The 19,839-nt window shown below is 41.1% G+C and overlaps 2 protein-coding genes across 3 annotated transcripts in view; one reads left to right on the top strand and one right to left on the bottom strand.

Moving 5' to 3' along the window:
• Positions 1-1,240: 1,240 nt before the first annotated feature.
• Positions 1,241-8,130, top strand: LOC131256904 (uncharacterized). Of its 2 annotated transcripts, none has more exons than XM_058258005.1 (5): positions 1,241-1,680; positions 4,186-4,386; positions 5,613-5,741; positions 7,537-7,668; positions 7,756-8,130. In XM_058258005.1, exons 1-5 carry the CDS (start codon positions 1,642-1,644, stop codon positions 7,867-7,869), a joined length of 615 nt encoding a protein of 204 aa, XP_058113988.1. In that variant the 5' UTR covers positions 1,241-1,641; the 3' UTR covers positions 7,870-8,130. The 2 variants fall into 2 exon arrangements, with proteins under 2 accessions (XP_058113988.1, XP_058113987.1); XM_058258004.1 differs by having other exon boundaries at positions 1,243-1,680; positions 4,169-4,386.
• Positions 8,131-10,892: 2,762 nt separating this feature from the next.
• Positions 10,893-19,839, bottom strand: part of LOC131256903 (nudix hydrolase 3) — a 56,905-nt gene continuing 47,958 nt past the window's right edge. The window contains exons 17-21 of the mRNA XM_058258002.1: positions 16,841-16,924; positions 14,665-14,759; positions 14,476-14,566; positions 13,877-14,023; positions 10,893-11,147 (exon numbers count right to left, since the gene is read on the bottom strand). Coding sequence (XP_058113985.1) covers positions 11,085-11,147; positions 13,877-14,023; positions 14,476-14,566; positions 14,665-14,759; positions 16,841-16,924 — 480 coding nt within the window. The 3' untranslated portion in view covers positions 10,893-11,084. The remainder of the gene's footprint in view (positions 11,148-13,876; positions 14,024-14,475; positions 14,567-14,664; positions 14,760-16,840; positions 16,925-19,839) is intronic.

The raw sequence follows: 19,839 nt of genomic DNA, 5'->3' as shown, positions 1-19,839 counted from the left end.
TACGGTGGCCCCACAACACCCAACATCAACTAGATGGGTGGTGCTGGGTCACCACCCCATCCCCTCTCGGTTAGGGGTGTACATCAAGTCGAGTTGGCCTTAGCTCGACTCGGCTCAACCACTAGTTGACCCTAGCTCGAACTCGGCTCGATGATTGAGCTTGACTGGCCAGCTCCGATAGGTTTGGTCAGCAACTCGGGCCAGTTCAAGTTGAATTTGAGCCAAAACCGAGCTTCTATGACATTTTCACAAACATACATGGTGTACTTTCAAATTCTCAATGTATGTAAAACAACACTAGCTGTTCACAAGTATTTCATCAAACACCGTATATTCAACATCAAAATCAAAGAAAAATGGTATTTGTTTCATATACATACCTTTTTAACCACTAGCCGATACTTCGTTAAGTCATTTCATCAAACACTTGGTGAGCAACATCAATATCAAAGTAACTGAGTCACTGAACTAGTTCGATCCGAGTTCAATTCGAGTTGGGGTTTAATCCGAGTCAAGTCGAGCTTGGGCAAGTACAAACTCAGTTCGGAATTTTTTTCAAGCTCAAAAAAACAGCTTAACTCGGTTCGAACTCAGCTTCAAACCGAGTTGAATCGAGCAAGCTAACCCAGCTAACTCGGTTCGTGTACACCCCTGCTCCCGGTACATGGTATAAGACGGGAGTGGATTGCCTCTCACCCATGCCGGGGGCTGTGTGTGGCCACGTAGATATTCGTGAAATATCCACCCTGTCCATCTGTTTTAAAAGACCAAAATAAAACAAGATCCTAAATATCAGGAAGATTCAAAACTCAGGTGGGCCATACCACATGAAGCAGTGGTAACGGAAATGTCCACCGTTGAAACCTTCCTAGAGCTAACCATGATGTTTATATGCTATCCACACCGTTTATAGGGTTATTACCACTCGGATAAACTGTATCCACAAATACCATCCAGATATATAACTTCTGTCCCCCCAGACGTTCAATCCATACTGTTTGGTGATATATGGCCTACCTGAGTTTGTTATAAGCCTGTTTATAGATTTCAGTACTATAATTGTCTTTTAAAACAGATGGACGGAGTGGATTTTTCAGGTACATCTCTGTAGGTCCCACACAGCCCTGGGCACAGAGGTATCTCTGTGACCGGGATCACACCTAATCCACTCCCAGCTAAAACCGCTGCCTTCTAACATGCGCCTGGTGCGTTACATAAGAAATCTAAGCAGATAAAACCCCCTTGAAATGGGTGGTTCTCGAGCCATCATCATCACTCCCTCCTCGTATAAGAAGAAAGATTGAAAAACATGGCCCGTCGATTCCATCAAGAAGAAGATGGCCGTACTAGGCGCACGTTTACAAACCTACACCCCAGCGCACGTTATGGCCAACGCGCTCATACTCCCAACCCCAGCTACTAACCTGAGGATGAGAGCGTCCATGTCGACCATCTCCGCCGCCGCTGCTGCTGCTGCAACGACCACAACCGTTGTCCCTGCGATCATCGTCGGAGGCGGAAGGGTCGGTCGCGCCCTCCAGAGCATGGGCACCGGCCGCGATCTCCTCGTCGGTCGGGCCGACAAGGTCCCGCTCGATTTCGACGGCCCGATCTTCGTCTGCACCCGGAACGACGACCTCGATGCCGTCCTCCAATCCACCCCTCAACCTCGATGGACTGGTATGTACATTTTCCCTATTCTCGATCCCGTTTGGATGCCCTATTGGATTGGATTGCAATGTAGATTGATGAGGCCTGCTTTAGGACACATGATCATGCATCATTGTAATGTTTGGATCATTTAGAACGAAATCTTGATCGTTCATCTTAACCGTCCATTTGATAGGCGTCAGACTGGATGACATATTTCTCCAAATAATCATGCAATCAAATGATCGAAATCATCCCATAAAAAGGGAGGCTTACTTTGGATGGGTAGGATTGTTTGATCAGTAAATCTTTTAGAGTGGGCTCGACCTAGTGGACGGTCCAGATTAATGACTGAAGTGTCCACATATCTTTTAGAGTGCTTGATCCTAACCATTCATTAGGTGCCTCCTATCATCTGTGAGTCTTGCGGCCCTTTGATCGAAATATCAGGGCGATCGACTATGATGAACTATAGATATACATCTAACCCTGGCTGTGAGCATCTGTTCTGCTGAGATGACTGTTTGGAGCTGACAGTTTTTTCAGTTGCAACATGTGGTTTTAAATAGTGTTTGATATGACTTGGTGTCCCCTGTGTTGTATTTGTTTTGGTGGAATCGGTCCAAGTTGGACCACTGATACATTATAATCGGGCGACCCAGTCCTGACTCGGTCCGACACATTCTGAATTTGGTGAGCCCGACAGATACAGACTGAGTCAGGCAGGCACGAACCAAGGTTCAAGGTATTGTCCGATACCCATATGCATCACCTGATATGAACCAGCTTCATCCGCAGATGACATGGTTGTATTGGCCCGATACGGGTCCGAAATAGCCTGATACAGGGCAGTATGGTCCAGTTTCTGTGATGACCAGTGTGGTGCACTGAAGCTGATTTTCAAACTTTGGTATGGGCTTGGTCAGATCAATGTTGCCTGAGTCCAACCTAGTCGGACGAGTCGAACCGGTCTCGTTTATATACATATATAGGAATGCTCACCAGTTCTCACGAGAACTCATGAGTAGTTTTTTCGATCTCATCTACCGCGATATGAGCACAAAATCTGAACTGTTCATTTGATGCAGCACCCCATGAAACCTCTAGGGCCCAACTTTCACCTTGATCCAAAACTTTGGTGGGCCAAGGCATTAGGAAACAGTTTCCTCCCTTGATTTGTCTCCCTATTTTGCCATGGCCCACCAAAGTTTTGGATAAAGGTAAAAGTTGGGCCTTGGGGGTTTCATGGGGTGTTGCATCACGTAGACCGTTCAGATTTTAGGCTCATATCATGAGAGATGAGTTCTGAAAAAGTTCTCACGAGAACTCGTGAGAACTAATGCGCAGGTGAGCATTCCCTCCAGCTGACTTATCCCATGTCGGGGTGAGTCATGTCATCATCGGTACTACAACTTGGTATGCTGCCAGCAGTGTAGTTAAAGGTGCTAGCCACGCCCAAGGCTCGCGCCTGAAATGTCTAGGCGCATGGCTAGAGTTGCTAGGTGCAATTTTTTAATATGTAATAAATATTAAAATTTACATTTAATACACAATAAATATTAATATATACATACTTATAGATATATGTCGTTTTCTAATCAATCAAAATCAACGCAACTTCAAATTTCAATGGAAAACAAAAACGAAAATGGAGTGACATTATATCATCTCTTTATCAAACTAGTATTGGTATAAACTAATCAACAAAAATAAATTAAACCATCTATGAAACTAGTCAACTACTAAACTAAAACCGTCAATCAAGAGACCACTATTAGAAGAAGAAGAAAAGAAATGAGAGAAGATGTTGAAATTTGGGGAAAAGATATTGTAAGCTTTCGATCTCAAAAGAAAATATGTGAGTTTTTGGAATAGTGTTTAAATAATCCCCCTTATTTATTTACACTCTTGAAAGGGTGATAAAATACCCAAAAAAGCACCAAAAACCATACCCGAAACACCACAAAATAGAGGTTTAGGGTTTAGGGTAAAATACCCAAAACACCACAAAATAAGGTTACCTCACATCAAATGGCCCATGTGACACCGGCGTGCCTATGCACACCCAGGAGCTGGCCACTACGCACTCGTAGGCCTGGGGTAAATGCCATGCCTAGGGTCCAAGCAAGGCACACCATGGCCAAAGTGTCTAGGTGTGTGCACTCCAAAGCTGAGTTTTAGAACCTTGGTTGTAAGTTGTAACTGATAGGAACATCACAGAAATAAGAAAAATGAATTCAACTAATCTAGCTGATCACCCAAAAGGTTAGCATTCATGGTGAGGAACAGGTCTCTAGATCTTAGTTTCGATACTCTTATATTGGAATCATAAGGAAATTAAATGTGATTTTGGTGGGCTACTTATTTTTCATGAACACTAGGAGACATCATTACTTTTTTGCAATTTCCTCTCGATGAAACCAAATGTTTGCAATATAATTCACTTGTGTATCCAAACACAGCCTATGTAAATATCAAAAATAATCTTGAAATGACTTCTTTTTATCACTTCCAACAGATTTGGTTTTTTTCCAGAACGGGATGCTTGATCCGTGGTTTCAGAGTAAAGGTCTGACCGAAATAAACCAAGTCTTGGCATATTTCGCTGTGTCAAAACTCGGAGAAGCTCCGATGGATGGGAAGACCGATACTAATCCTGAAGGCTTAACAGCAGCATTTGGTAAATGGTCATCTGCAGTCGCTGCTCGATTGCATTCCGGAGGCCTTTCTTGCAAGGTATGGACCCGAGAAAAATCCGAAGGCTCTGTTTGGATGTTGTCAGATTTTATTAACTAAATTGCAACGAAGTGAAGTGACTAATCACAATGCGTTTACCCCTCAATTAGAGATGCTATCATAATTTGGGTATGGCCAGTGATTAAATATCGGTAGTATCGGCTGATATATCGCATGTGGTTGATATGATATACAATAGGAGTTATTAAATTCCCCCACATCACACAAAATATCGCAACGTATCGCCGATATATCTTGATATATTGCTTCGGTACATTATGATATTTTGCCGAAAGTCCTTCATAAAATTTTCCCATATCGTTGATACATTGCGATGTGTATCAGCAATACATTTCCCTACCGGAAATTTGTATTAAAAAAGAAAAAAAAATTTTAGTGAGGGCATCTACATAATCAGGCCTGCCCGATGAATGGCCTATATCTCTCCCACATTGGCATATATGCTTGTGAGTTCTGATGGGATCCCAATGTGCATCTTCTCTTTTTCATAGGGGTGCGCTCCAGTGGTACTGCTACTGCCAAAACCTTACGGTGGCACCGGCCAATTGTGGGGCCCACGTGATGTAGTCACATCATTGAACCTATCCAGAAGATGTGTCACCTCAAAAAACACACATTACCCAATACTCAGCTGGATCCAAAACTGAGGTGGGCCACAGGAAAGGGAACGTCACCTCAAAAAACACCCAATACTCGGCCAGATCCAAAACTGAAGTGGGCCACAGGAAAGGGAACAAGCTGGGAGGGAACTCCCACCCTGAAATCTCACAGGGGCACACCTGAGTCATAAAACAGCCTGAGTATTGGCCTGACCCTCCATTTGGCCTGGACGAAGGGTCAGAACGGCCCAATTCTATATATGGAGCGGGTGGGCATTCCCTTGCAACATTTTCCATATGTTATGGCCCACCCGAGTCTTGGATCAGATTGATTTTTTTTGGGAGAGGTTTTTTTTTTTTAGGTGATGCATCCGATGGACATGTCGGATTCTGTGAACACATCACGTTGCTCCACATCTTGCTGGCACCACCGTAAGGTTATGGTGGTACCGGTACCCCTGGAGCTTGCCCCTTTTGATAATACATTTTATGATTGCACTGGGAGCCGTGTGATGGAGAAATGTTCTCATCATCATGTCATTTGAGTGTTGCACAATTTCAAAACAAACTCCTGTCATTCTCACTTTCACTTTTAATCTATTGTAGGTCCTTGAGAAGGAAGCTTTTCAGAAGCAGATGTTAGAGAAACTGATATGGATTTCAGCTTTCATGCTTGTCGGGGCCCGTCATCCAGGGGCTACCGTAGGCATTGTGGAGAAGGAACACCGGTCTGAGGCAAGCACTCTTCTTTGACACTTTCATCTAGTGACACTTTCATCTTGCAGTTCCCATATTCCTTATTGCTGATATATCCTTTTGTTTTGCTTGCAGCAGTTTAATATCATCGATAAGTGTATGCATTTTTCCTCCATTTCTTTGGGACAACCTTTTAGAAAACAGATTAGCATATGCAGTCCAGGACATACTGTTTTCACAAATGGGTTGTTCCAGCGTAGGCGCTGGATGTTGTTGTATTTTTAGTTCCTAGGTTTTCTCTAGTTTTTTTTTTTTTTCTAGGTTTCTGCTTTTTGGTTTTTCCTTTCAAAAAAAAAAAAAAAACAAGTGTTGTTGATTCTTATTAGGAGTGATGGATCATAAACATTGGTTGCCCAATATCTGACATGTGGCAGATGGGTGGTGAATCAATACTGTTCCATCGCGGTTGAAAATCACATGAAATAGGACAATCTTAGCCATCCTTCTTTCCTGATGAATGCTGGCCCTTACCATGTTCATGTTTACTATCCATTTGAGACCATTGTTTATATAGCTAGGACAATCTGTTCTGAAACTTGATGGAATCGAGTTCCAAAAGAAGCAACTTGTTTTGTGAGGCTGGCGGGTACTAATTGCAATTAGGATGTCCCAGAGAGCCATTCTTCTTTTGTGTTTTCTGTTGATATCTGGGGTTCACAAAACCCATTTCATAGAGAATATCATAACTGCTCTTTTGTTTTCTCCCTTAGATGCAATTAGAAGATTTTTAATCACCTCCTTTTTAATGGATGATCTTTACTAATATAATTTGACGGCCTTCATTGCCATAGTATCAATATGTTTGGTGTGATTTTCAAATTCAGGCCATCCATGGATAGGCCCAATAGACCTTTAAAAAAAAAGGATAGGCTAAATAGATGGATGGTCTAGTTCTACCGCCCATCTGCCATATTTCAGGTATCGGTAGAATGACTTTTCCTGATCCACGCATGCTGAAAGCAAAACTTCTTTAAGTATCATTTCAACGGGCATATTTTTCTGTTTCTGAAAAGCAGTCCCAAACATGACAGTTTCTAAGTTATGGAGACTAGTAGCTCTTATCATCATCATTCATCATTCATCATCACCATCACCATCACCATCACCATCACCTGCCTGATTTTTACAGTAGGGCCCATGCACGCAATGCATGGTTTGGATCTTGGATGTGCCCCTGCATGTGGTCCATGTGGAGAGGAGCACAAAGAACTGTAATTTAATTGGCTGCCTTTCGATCATATCTCGTGTCAGTGCGATCTTCCTATCTTCCTGTTGAGTCATTGTTTGTCGTGCAATATAATATTTTGCTGTATCAGGAACTGTCTGCATAATACACGGGTTTTTAGTTTGGACAAGTGTTGGGGCACATGATCCACTGATCCAGAGCCTTGGTCTGACACCACCATGTGGAAACGATGCACCCCAAAGTTTCCCAGATTGGAAAATCCTACTTGTCAATCTTGGGCCTTTTCTTGTCAGTTGATTGTAGGCCTTAAATTTCCGGGCCCCAGATTGAAAGGTTAGGATTGTCATGGATATTTTTGGGACATCACCCATCTACAGTGAGGCCCAACAGATTATTGGTCTGGATCACTGAAGAGCTCCTCTTGTACGGACTTCAAACTTATGCAAATCCATGGGTCTGAATGGTCAAATGATCCCTCAGCTAGAGATTCCCAAAGATGAAACTGCTGCGAGTAGAACTGCGCTTGGGAATTGTAGCATGATTTGATCAAGGTTCGAGTTTTACAGAATCCACGCTTCTTGCTTGCAGGTTGTTAGCCTCATTGCGGAACTTGCATCTGCTGCGGCGGCAGAGTACGGGATAGTGTTTGACGATGCCATGGATGAGAGATTGTGTGCTTATTCGAGGGCGGTCGCGCACTTCCCCACCGCAGTGAAAGAGGTAAGTCCATCGCTATGAATTTTTACAATGGTATGAATCCCTTCCTGGTTTCATGTTTCTCATCATCGGGCCGTTGAATGCACACAGTTCAAATGGAGGAACGGATGGTTCTACTCGCTTACACAAAAGGCAATCGCCGAGGGGAAGCCGGATCCATGCCCTTTACATACAGCTTGGCTTCAGGAACTCAAGGTCGTGTGAGAGACATCAGGTTCCACCTACATTGCCTGTTGTGTTCTTTGGTTGTTTTATACTGTTACTGATGAGAAGAGGGACAGATTGATGATGTCAGAGCAGCCCAAATACACTTCTTCACTATCGATAGGTGAAACATCTCCAAAGTGTCAAATGTATCTTGTTATAAAAGAGCATTCGTCTGACCGTTACGAACTTTGAAATGACTGGAACAGTTCATTTTCACTGATTTGTATTTCCACCCTGCAATCACACTATTGGGATTGATGGCTGGTGTTGATGATCGATTGATGAAAATGACCTTCTTGCAACCATGAAAAATCCATTGGTTGTATGGTCAGGATTGTCTATCACCATTTTTTTCTTTTTTGGTCATGGGAGGGTTGGTCCCACCAGGTGGAATGTCTAAGATTGATTGAGGTGGGACAACCTATTCAATGAAGGATGGTCAAAAGTACTTCATAGAACAGATCTCAAGCATGGTTTTTAGACTCCGATCGACTCATTTGATCTCAAGTTGAGTTGCGACTTGCCCGAGACGGGCTCTATCAGCCTGACTCGCCCAAGGCAGGGTTGACCCGGTAGCAGACTCAGTATCGAACCGGATTGAGTAGTACTGAATCTGAGATGACTGGAGAGTCTTCAACCAGCAAATGTTGTGGTGTACAGAAACACTACCACAGGCTTGTTTGCAACGCCCGATTAAATGGTATTGAATGGACCTTCGTTTGGAGACGGAAGTTCCTGCGAAAGCCTTTCCTAGGAAGTTCCTGTGCTGGGATGCTAAGTGGGGTCCACCGTGATGTTTGTGATAAATCCATCCTGTCCATTCATTTTCGGAGATCATTTTAAGACATTTGACCGAAAATGACGTGAATTCAAAACTCAACTGGGCCGCACTAGAGGAAACAGTTGTGATTCAGTCACCACCACTGAAACATTTTTAAGGCCACAAAAGTCTTTATTATAAACTGTTTGGATGGCATATAAAAAATCAAGGTGGAGCCCAGGAAGGTTTAAACGGTAGAAAACTATTTCCCGAGTTTTCCCTCTCGTATGGCCCACTTGAGTTTTGAATCCACATCATTTTCGGTCGAATGTCCTGAAATGATCTTGGAAAATGGATGGACAGGATGGATTTATCACAAACATCACGGTAAACCCCACTTAGCATCCCAGCGCAGGAACTTCCTGCAAAAGGCTTTAGCAGGAAATCCGCCTCCTTTATTTGGGATCAAATTCTTCCTCCGGAAAAAACACTATATTAAGTGAGGTTTAGTCGAAGCTCATATTTTGAAATTTGGTGCCTTGGTCCCCAGGAATTCCTATTTTGTTAACAGAATCTCTGCCGCACACGTTTTGGGTGATTGGGCCACCCTCTTTCTAGCTCTCAACTGGCTCAACATAAAGGTGTGGCCCACCTAGTCAGTGGATCAGATGATAAGGATGATCTTCATGGTGGTGCCAACCATTTTCAATGAATGTCCTGCAACCACGGTCTGACTCACATATATATATATAGGGGTGCACACGGGTCGGTTTGGTCCGGTTCTGGGGTAAAACTGGAACCGAACCGTTCCTAACGGTTCTGAGATTTTTGGAACCGGAACCGAACCGTTAGCGCACTAGAACCGAACCAGACCGGGACCGTGAAAACCGGTTCGGTTCTGGCTTTTTAAAAAATTTAACAAAAGACCCTTTGCAATTTTCTCAGTGTGGCCCACTCCACATTCAAATCGTCGATCTGTACTGTCCATTGTGTACAGAAGGGAGATTTAACCCTTGGCAATGTGGTATTCTGAAACCATGCAGGCTGTTGTAGAATTATGACCGTTGAACATGAAATGGACGGCGGAGTAGATAAGCTCATGGGCCATGCTGATTTTGCTCCAAAAGTACTCTATTCCTGATGGTTTTTCGTCCTCAATCTCATGAACGGAGTAGATTTTCCAAAAGACTTCAGTAAGTGGGCCACCAAATGTCACAGAGTCGACGTACGTCAACTCTGTTGAAAACAGAGCTTCCGTCCTTTTGTTGTGGGCCACCATCATGCAGGGAGAGATGGATCTGAACCGTTCATCAGGTAGAGGGGGTAGAATCCATTAAAACCATGTTGAGCTTTCTTAGCCGTGTACATCCTCGTGATCTCTACAACGATCGAAAGAAGGCCGTCTGACTGCTTTTAAGGCTTGATTATTCAGGTGGGCCATATCATCATATGATTAAAGCTCACCATTCACGGTCTAAATTCCAAGAGGAAGACAATGGACGGTGTGGATCTGGGCCACGGTTCAACGGATCGGGTCCACGGTTCGGTTAACGGTTTGGTTCGGTTTTGCGTGCCCTTGAACCGAAACCCAACCGTACCCAACGGTTCTGGAAATTTTGGAACCGGAACCGGAACCGGTGCTGTCTAGAACCGGACCAAACCGGACCGATCCAACGGTTCTGATCCGGTTCCACGGTTCTACCGGTTAAATGTGCACCCCTATATATATATATATATATATATATATATATATATATATATATATATATATATATGTGTGTGTGTGTGTGTGTGTTTGTGTGTGTGGCCCACCTAGTAAGTGGATCAGACTGATTCACGAGAAGGGTAATCTTCTTGGTGGGGCCTACCGTTTCCTATGAATGTCCTACACAAGTAGATTTTCACAGGAAAGATGGCACGGTGCCACAAGTTGTTGTGCCGTTGCCTGTGTCTGTAGGCCATCATTTCTCTGATAGCTATTGAATGGATAGCTGAGATCAACTTCCTTTCATCACAATAGGCCCCACAATTTGACCCATAGACTGGGCCTTATATTATGATGAGACTAATCCAGTTGGAAGGGGGTTTTCATTTCTGGACACTTGCTTTTCAGAATGACTCGGCCAGGTTCTGAGGAGACTCGTTGAGTTGACTCACACACACACTCAGCCAACTCGATGTGACTCCTCATGAGTTGAGTCGAGTCACTCACCTGGACGGGGGACTCTTACCTCACCACCTACGCAAAGAGCAAAAGGCATTTTACCAATGTGCCATTCACCATGTTGCTTTTTTTTTGGCAAATTTTTTATTATTTCTAATTATTGTAAATACTTCTTAAATATCGAGTCAAGCCAAAGATATAGATTCGATCATGTCGCTGAGTCGACCAGACCTGACTAGTCATTGAACCGAGTTGAGTTTTCAGATTTTTGAACGATTGCTAATGATCTTAGTGAGCTTTCTCCATTACTCTGTCCACCGTACTAAATATGGGAGCAATATCGACAGGTACCTGCAAAAATAAAAAATAAAAATAAAAATAAATCAATAATGGAAGAGAAATGGAACGGAATTAGAGCTGGGCATCGAGTCGAGTTGGACCGAGTTAGGGCTGACCTGACCTGACCCGACTCGCTACTGAGTCGGGCATGCCTGACCCAATCCGAGTCCAGGTCTGGCCTGGACTAACCCAGACCGAGTCCGACGATCACAGGTACCGAGTCGGGTCAGGTCGGGTGTGGCGGGTATCCGCGGGCTGAAATCACAGCTCAGAACCTAGGTGCACCTGTCGGAATTGCAGCCTCCAGCTACATGGCATCTCATATCTGAAAAATCACAAGTTTTTTTTTCAATGTATGAGTCAGGTTTCAGATTGAGTCGAGTCAGTACCGAGTCGGATTTCAGGTCGAGTCGAGTTACTGGGTGACCAGTACTTCACTCAGTTTGAGTTTGGATTGGATGAAGTCTACTCGGTTCAGATCGACTCACCCGCTCGATTCGGGTCGAGTCGGACGAGTTGAGTTGTCCCATGCCCAGCTCTAAACAGAATAAATAAGAGTGCAGCTTTCATCTTCTTATGTACAAATAAATGCCATTGCTGATAATTAATGCAAAAGGTAGTTAAGCTCAATTCTTTCGCCCTATAGTCCTCACACGAACTTTTACCAATGGATTGGGAGTGTTTGGCTACACAATCCAAATTGAATTTGGGATCTGAATCTGTCAGCGGGTAACTTAGTTTCGATCAGGTGGCACAAAAAGCAAAACCCACATGGGCAAATCATCGTTTTTGTCACTTTTGCACTCGGAAAATAATATTTTGCTCATTTCAAGGATTACTTGAGTACTTAAAAGAAATATATATATATATTATGAGGAAAATTTTGACTCTGGCAGTGTATGATGGATAATTAGCAGCCACAGAGAATCTGTGTCATATAAGTAATTCAAATTGAACTGGCCCAATTATGGGTCCCTATGTAGATGTATCATAAACACACAAAAAAAAAGAAGAAGAAGAAGAAGAAGAAAAAAAAAACTACACTTATTTGATTATATAACTATCAGATTGACGGACATTTATTGGACAGTTGAAATGAAAAATATCCAATCAACCTTTCTCCACAAACAGGTTTCCATGAATCAGAGGTTAGGATACACTGCCAGAGTATCAGATAACTCTCCAAATATCGTTGTGGTGGAAAGCATTGCACCTTTCACCGACTCCTGAGGTACTTTCCAATGTGCCCTTAAGAACAAGTTGGCCATTCATCAAGTGTCAATGCCCAACTTCAGGAGCAGTTATGTTCTCTTGTACTATTTCGTATTTCATATTTTTCCTTTTATTATTTGACCCAGTGATGCTATTTCCCATCACAGTGACAAATCTCGTTCTTGGCAATTTCTTCCTGAGTATTCAAATTTTGTGGGTTTTCTCCGGTTATTATCAGGAAATCTCACCAAAAACAGAAATATTTAAAATATTGCTGTATAATAGATAAATTTAAGTTTAAATATAATATTTATATAACGAATTCCTTAGGTTTTTACTATTTTTTGAGTTAAAATTGCGATACAGATGCAATATTTTAAAACTGCTGACATTATTGAAAATTGCGTGATAATATCAGTTAGTATATTTTTCTGCGATATTTTCAAATCTCGGTGATATTGAATCCTCACACATACTGGTGCGTTTGGTTGCACCAAATTAGACTGACTGATCATGAAACATAATGAAATTTCATGATATTTGGAGCAACCAAACACACCCAGAAAAATAATTCAGAAAATTTCAAATCTGGAGAAAGGATTCCAAAAGAGAACTAAGCACCTAAAGGCAATGGCACTTGTGTAGGATACCTGTACCATGAAAACTTGAGTCCCTACACGAAGATCACCTGGCACAAAAATTAGGCTAGTCTGCTCATCAGATGGGCCATAGCATTTGTATCAATGGACAAACAATGATCTGGCTCAACATATACATGTGGCCCACCTAGTGAGAGGATCAGCCTGATTTTCGAGAATGGTGCTCTGGATAGTGAGGCCTACCGTTTTCATGGTACAGATGTCATACACAAATGGTGGTTAGAGAAAGATGGCAAGGCACCACTAACCACAAAATAGTGGTGCCTTTGCCTGTAAGTGAAAAGTTCTTATTCCAAAATTTGGGCCTTTTATTTCCTCGTACTCATTTACGAGTTACAACTGATGGTATTTTCGCACTTCTGTAATTCTTTTTATGTTAACCAAAGTGGGTGAATAAGATTTTAATTTGATCCATTCACACAACGCTGAAGTGCTTTTAGAGGATTTTGCAAATTCTACAGGGTTGTAGATCCCTGCCCCTTTCTGCAAGCTGCTACATGTGCCAATATGGCACATGTGTAGAACACCCAAACTGTACCTTAAGTTGGCCCACTGTGTACATACCCTTGGGCAGAAACATGGCAAGTCCAGTCATTAGTTGGGCCTCTGTGCATCAGAGAAAGAGATAGCCAAAAGATACTTTCCCTAGCTATTCATAGCCATCCATGTTTCAAAAATCATAACCCACGTGATGAGTGGGTCAGGTTAATTTTGGATCAGGGCATCTACAGAGTGAAGCCCACCTAAGGTATTGCTTGGATCTCGTGCACAGTCTGAGATCCACATGGGTGAGATAAGCAAACCTTGTGGATTACTGTATCAAGCAAGAGTTACAACTTACAACTATCTAAAGGAGAGTGAGACTCGTACCTGAATCTTTTCCAGTTTCTCCATTGCATTACGCAGCGGTTGCGTCATTTTCCCATACTCTTGAAGAAGTGACTTTGCTGCAGCCTTGTCACCTTTTGCTTGTATTGTCAGTATTTCCCTGCTTAGGCCTTCAACAGCTCCTTCAACCTTTAAATGGTAAATCAATTTTAGAACTTGACAAAATTTTCATTAAATGAAAAAAAAAAAAAAAAAAACATGTAAAAAAAGGGAGTATGAGAAAATATAGAATGCTCAATTATTATTATTATTTTTCCAGCCCAAGAAAAATACATTTGGGGCAAACCTTCTGGTGATCCAAATCATTCATATGGTGGGTCCCATTGACAGATGGGAGAACCCAAAATCTCCCCTATCAAATGATCCTAACCATCACCTAGTCCAATTAGATGTGGACCATTGGTTTAATTTGTCCAATTACATGAAAAGGCTAGGGATCAGGGGAAGTGTTGAGACATGGCAAATTGGGTGAATGACTTAGGTTACCAACTTACTGGGTCACGCCGGTCTGATTGCTGAGTTGAACAAAAAATGTTCTCTTGATCGAGCATCATGAAATACCATGTAGGAGTACATAATACCTTTGCAAAATCGACGGAAAATGTCCCATCTGAGTGCAAAATAAAGGCTCCTTTTTCATATAACCAGTTAAATTGCAGTGCTTGCCCTTTTCTGCTCACAGTGAGCAAATATAATTTGTCAGAAAATGTAGTATTGGCATTATTAGTAAAGCATAAATGCAAACCAAAAAGGTAGGATAGAACAGCTACCCATGGGCTTCTTCTAACCCAAAACCTATTGACCGGAAGCAACCCGCAAGGAAAGAAACATACATAGACTTCAATAAGCTTTTTGGCATCAATTCCTGAGAAAATCAGTGAAAAAATCTACCCCATCAGTCATAAGTAATTCATAACTCGGACAGCTGAAGGCATGTTTGGGTGTTCCCACGAGATATATTGGAAAGAACTTCAACTTTCCCAATAACATTATGGATTTTTTGAAGTTCACCGACTTGGGTAACTCTATTTGCATAAAGCATAGAAGAGGGGGAGATAAGAAATCTAAGGTACTAATATGATAGTGTCGTGCCAATCAAAGCTCATAGAAGTACCAACAAAGTCGTCGAAGTCGTTTGGGAATGCTGCTCATGGGTGGAGCCATAGTGACAAATCTCATTCTCAGAAATTTCTCTGTCCAGAAATTTCTCAGAAGATTTTCAAATTTTGAGGTTTTTCTTCGGATATCATCAGGAAAATCTCACCAACGATAAAAAAATTATTCTATATTAATTAATAAATTTAAAACATGATATTTTAAAATCAGATGATGTTTGAAAATCGTGAAAAATATTATTTGGTGTATTTTAGAGATGTAATCTGATTTTCAAAATCTCGGCGATAATTGTCACACTGGGTGGAACAAACATAACACTGATGAGGCTAAAAAAGAATTACAAGGGTTGGCAGCACTGGAGTTGGCGGTATTATCCTAGAAGAAATATAGCTGGCTGAAGCTCAAATTTGGCATTGAGAAAGCACAAAAACCTAACCTTCAAACATTTGTATGGGAGGTGAATGATTATGTTTTGTATAAAACTGTGAAGCTAACATCTATGGAATTTTATGTGATTATTGCCGCATTTCAACGACAATACCCTTTTGAGACAGTAGCCGTGAAGAGGAATTTCTAGGCAATGAAGGAACAAAAATGGAAGGTTGAAATGACTGGATGGCTGCACTTCTACATGGTTTAGTATTTTAAATGGAGCAATATAGTGCAAAGCTCTCTGAATATAATTTGTATCAATCACATATGTGATTGGGGTCTGCCTAACCCCAGCTTGCCATGCACACAAAAGGAAATTTATTATAATTTAAATGAATTCGGTAGAAAATGTTCTAAAGTAAACAGTATTATAAATTTTCATACAATTATAAATTCCTTCGCAAGATATTAGTTAATTATCAAAAAGTTGAAATGCCAAAATATTTAATAAATTCTAAAATCGTTTAATTCTGTGTTTCGTAAGGCATGAGTCAATTCATGTTTGGTTTTTTAAGTTTAACAATTGGGTTAAAATTCTCATAAAGTATATATCTTATGAATTTATGATGAAATAGTAATTGTCAAATACTTGCTTCATCAAGAATTGGACTAAGAATGCTAGTATATCTGAAACTGGGATATCAAGTTCTGATCAAGGTTTCAAATTGGCGTATGGGGTATTTTATCATTCACCACCAATATGGCCCCATATCGCCTTGTATTAGGCTGTTTCAGGGTGATACAGCCATATTGTTCGTTGACAATACCAGTAGATATCGGGTGATACCAGTTTCGGATGACACTTTACACCTTGGTTCTGATAGATCCATGTAGCAGTATTTGGTGAGTCAAAAGTAACAGAAGAAGAGTGTAATGAGCCACCGATGGTTCTGATAGATCCATGTAGCAGCATTTGGTGAGTCTAAAGTAACAGAAGAAAAGTGTAATGGGCCATCGATGCTTCTCAGATTTAAATTGAATAGAACGAAGCACAAATGTCAGAAAAATGTTAAAAACTGTTTGACATTATCACATGCACTTTAATCATTCAAATATTGTGGTTTTCATGATCTGGAACATAATTTGTGGTCTATTTGGGGGGCTAGGAACCAACAGTGTTTTGACAACCACTGCATTGAGGCAACTGAGGTAATCGCTAGAATTGAGTTTATGTTGGGGAATTGGGCTGCCCTTGTCAAATCAGATTAGGGTGTCTCTGTCAGATGTCTGGTTTTTTTCCTTTTGTTCTCTTGTATTCTTTTCTCACCTTTTAGCGAATTTTTTAATAAAATGTCATCTCTAAAAAAATGATCTGGAACATAATTTGTGCAGGACATTGCAATGCAAGTGGAAAACAATCAAAAGTAAAAGTCTTCAATAGGATGACAAGTTACGGACCTGGTGGATGAGAAATTTAAGTGCCCAAAGGCCAACTATATCTGCTTTTGCTTCTTCTAAAGAAGAGTGGAGTTCTTGAAGTTCCTTGATCATTCAAATAAAGAAAAGCTTGTCAGATCAAAATATTTATTGCAAATAAGGACTACTTCATGTTTGTCGGTACATCAGACTAGTGCATTAACCATGAGAGATCATCAAAGTTAGCCCATGAAAGTGATAGATCCAAACTGATTGAACAAGTCGCAGATGTAACTCTCTTAATTAAAAAGAAAAAAGAAAAAGCAATTCCCACACTGAAAAAAAAGTAAAAAAGTAGCAACTGTTGCTGTGTCCCCAACAAATGATGGTTTTCATCATTTTGTTGCTTTACATTCTTTAAATGAGTCTATCTTGAAGGGATAGGTGGAAAACAAAAATGAACAAAATACATAGCGAAATAGAGTGGCTTAGATTATTAAAAGAAAAAAGATTATGGTGCAACCTTGTCCCTAAACAACGAATAGAGAGCTGTGTCAAAGAAGAAAAAGAAAAAAAGCACCAGACAAATGTGATCACTTTCTGGACACCCACTTACACCCATAGAATCCAGCAATCCTTAAGTGTCACGACAAGCACAAGCTCAGGAGACGTGTGCCCCCACATGCGCACTCACATTGGTGGGCAAGCAGGGAATAATGCGAAGTTATATTAGTCATGTTTCTTTTTGACTGGGTGAATAATCTCAGAACTAATTACATACAGTAGCTTTAAGTGACAGTTGGCATGGCTAATAAGGTCATTGGTTACATCAAGGTTTAGAAAACAATTGGCATTACCATTATGAAATGGAAAATTGGAAAATTGGAAAAGATGAAAATCTCCAACCCACAGAAAATGATGCAAATTTACCAAAAAATCAACATTATACTACATCTGTACGTAACATAATGCCATTGTGTGTGTGTGTAAGGAAAAACAAGTTGTGTAAATAATGGCCACTATTCCATTATATAACAGTGGTTATTGACAAAAGAACAGCAGATCAGAACAGGCTTTTTTCAGCATAACACAGTAGCATGTTGTAACAGATGTTATAATGTGGTGTTGGATACTGGCTTACCAAAGTGATGCACGTACACACTGATACATACATAAATACTATATATACAAGCTTGTCTATATGCAATACAAACATCTTACCTCAACTTGATACGGAATAATGTATCCAATGAAAGATAGAGAAGCTCAACTGGCCTTGATTTTAGCATTGATAATATTTTTGGAAGTTCATATGAAACCCAAGAATGTTCCAAGATTGAAAGGCATTCTAAACTAAAGGACTCCCCCTGTACAAGAGAATTCCCATAACCTATATATGCCTTGATGTAACGTCTCGGAAAAATCCGTACAAAGACCTGAGTACCACCTCAGGCAGAAATCACTAAGGACCAAATCCTTTAGGAAACTAGACGAAAATTAATTAAGTACTAAACTAAATTAATCGGCGAATTAGCTTGGACCGCTTTCTATACGAGCTGCAAGACCCAAAACCAGCAGAATCGCTAGCGTTACGTTACTTAAAAACCTAGGATCAATCTTAAAACCCAGTTGCTCTCGGGAGCATCTTGAAACTCCGTATCGGACTTGGACCACGCGTCGAAAGTCCGAATACCATGAAGCTATACGGTTATAACCGCCTTACTAGGCTTGACAACCATCTCGAAAATCAAGTCCAAATAGTATCCAGAAATGCATAACTTGAGCCCGGAGCGAAGTGTGAGAAACACGAATATCTTCAGAAAATAGACTCAAACTTAAGTGAATTGGGCCGTTAACTTGCAGGCCAAATCTAAGGTTTCAGACCGTCAGATTCTGACCCAACTACACCCTTGGATCAGGGAAAATTTTCAACACATGTCAGTGTACTTGTGACCCTGTTCGAGTGGCGATGACCATTGAACTGAAATAGGTCCTCCGTGGTCGATCTGTAAATCCGATCGGACCGAAATCTTAACCTGACATAGATCCATTGTCAAGGAACCTTCTCCGGACCGTATGCAAGAAATGGGCCTCCAGATGAGCTCCGTTGGCCCGAAACAGCCACTCCTTGGCTATAACCTAAGTATACCATGGCCCTGGGGCCATTGACATCAGTTCTGGGCCTATATAAGGGCCTTAACCCACCCCTCTCTCATTCCATACGAATTCCAAACCCTAAGAGAGAGAAGAGAAAAAGAGGAGTGAGGAGAAGAGAGAGAGAGTGAGAGTGAGTTGCTGGGATTCATTCCCACCGCTCCACGTGTCGAATCAGCCTGCCTGCATCGCTATACCGGCGATTTCGATTCCGTTGTTGGGTAAGAAACCCTAACCCTAATCTGCTTTAGGTATCCAAATAGAAGAAGCGACGAAATAGCTAACCTATTTCGTGATTCAGGTAGCCGTTGTGCCGTAGACAAAGGCGTAGTGTTCGAACTGAGTTCGATACGAGTTTACCGACGGAAGGTGTGGACTATAAATGTTTAGGTTATGGTTTTCAAGGCTTTCAATGCCAGTTAATGATTTATGACTGACTTGATTGCTGTCACATGTGCTTAGATACGGTGTTTTCCATATATTACATATATGTGTGTGTGTGTGTGTGTGTGTGTGTGTGTGTGTGTGTGAACTATGTTGAATATAATGTATTTTATGTGTTTGTTGAAATGTTTGAATGAATATGGAATTATGATTTATTCTTGCTATGATTGTTTGATTGAGAATGCATGATTGTTGTGCTTGTGGCAACTCCTTGTGAAAGGATTTGCTACAATATATGCTATAACTAATTTATTACACGTATGATTATATGTGTAGTCTAAGTGTTTGATAAAATGCCTGAATGAGAAAATACTTGTTGAAATGCATTTAATTAGGGTGTTGAGATATGATTCTCAATTCCCTTATCTATAGTTACAGTTTCCTTCATATAACCTAGCTTACTACTATGTGCTTTATGGATGAAATACTTATGTGGGACAACA

Source organism: Magnolia sinica, chromosome 9 (assembly GCF_029962835.1).
Source record: "Magnolia sinica isolate HGM2019 chromosome 9, MsV1, whole genome shotgun sequence".
Classification (NCBI taxonomy): domain Eukaryota; kingdom Viridiplantae; phylum Streptophyta; class Magnoliopsida; order Magnoliales; family Magnoliaceae; genus Magnolia; species Magnolia sinica.
This window is presented reverse-complemented; position numbering and strand designations above follow the sequence as displayed.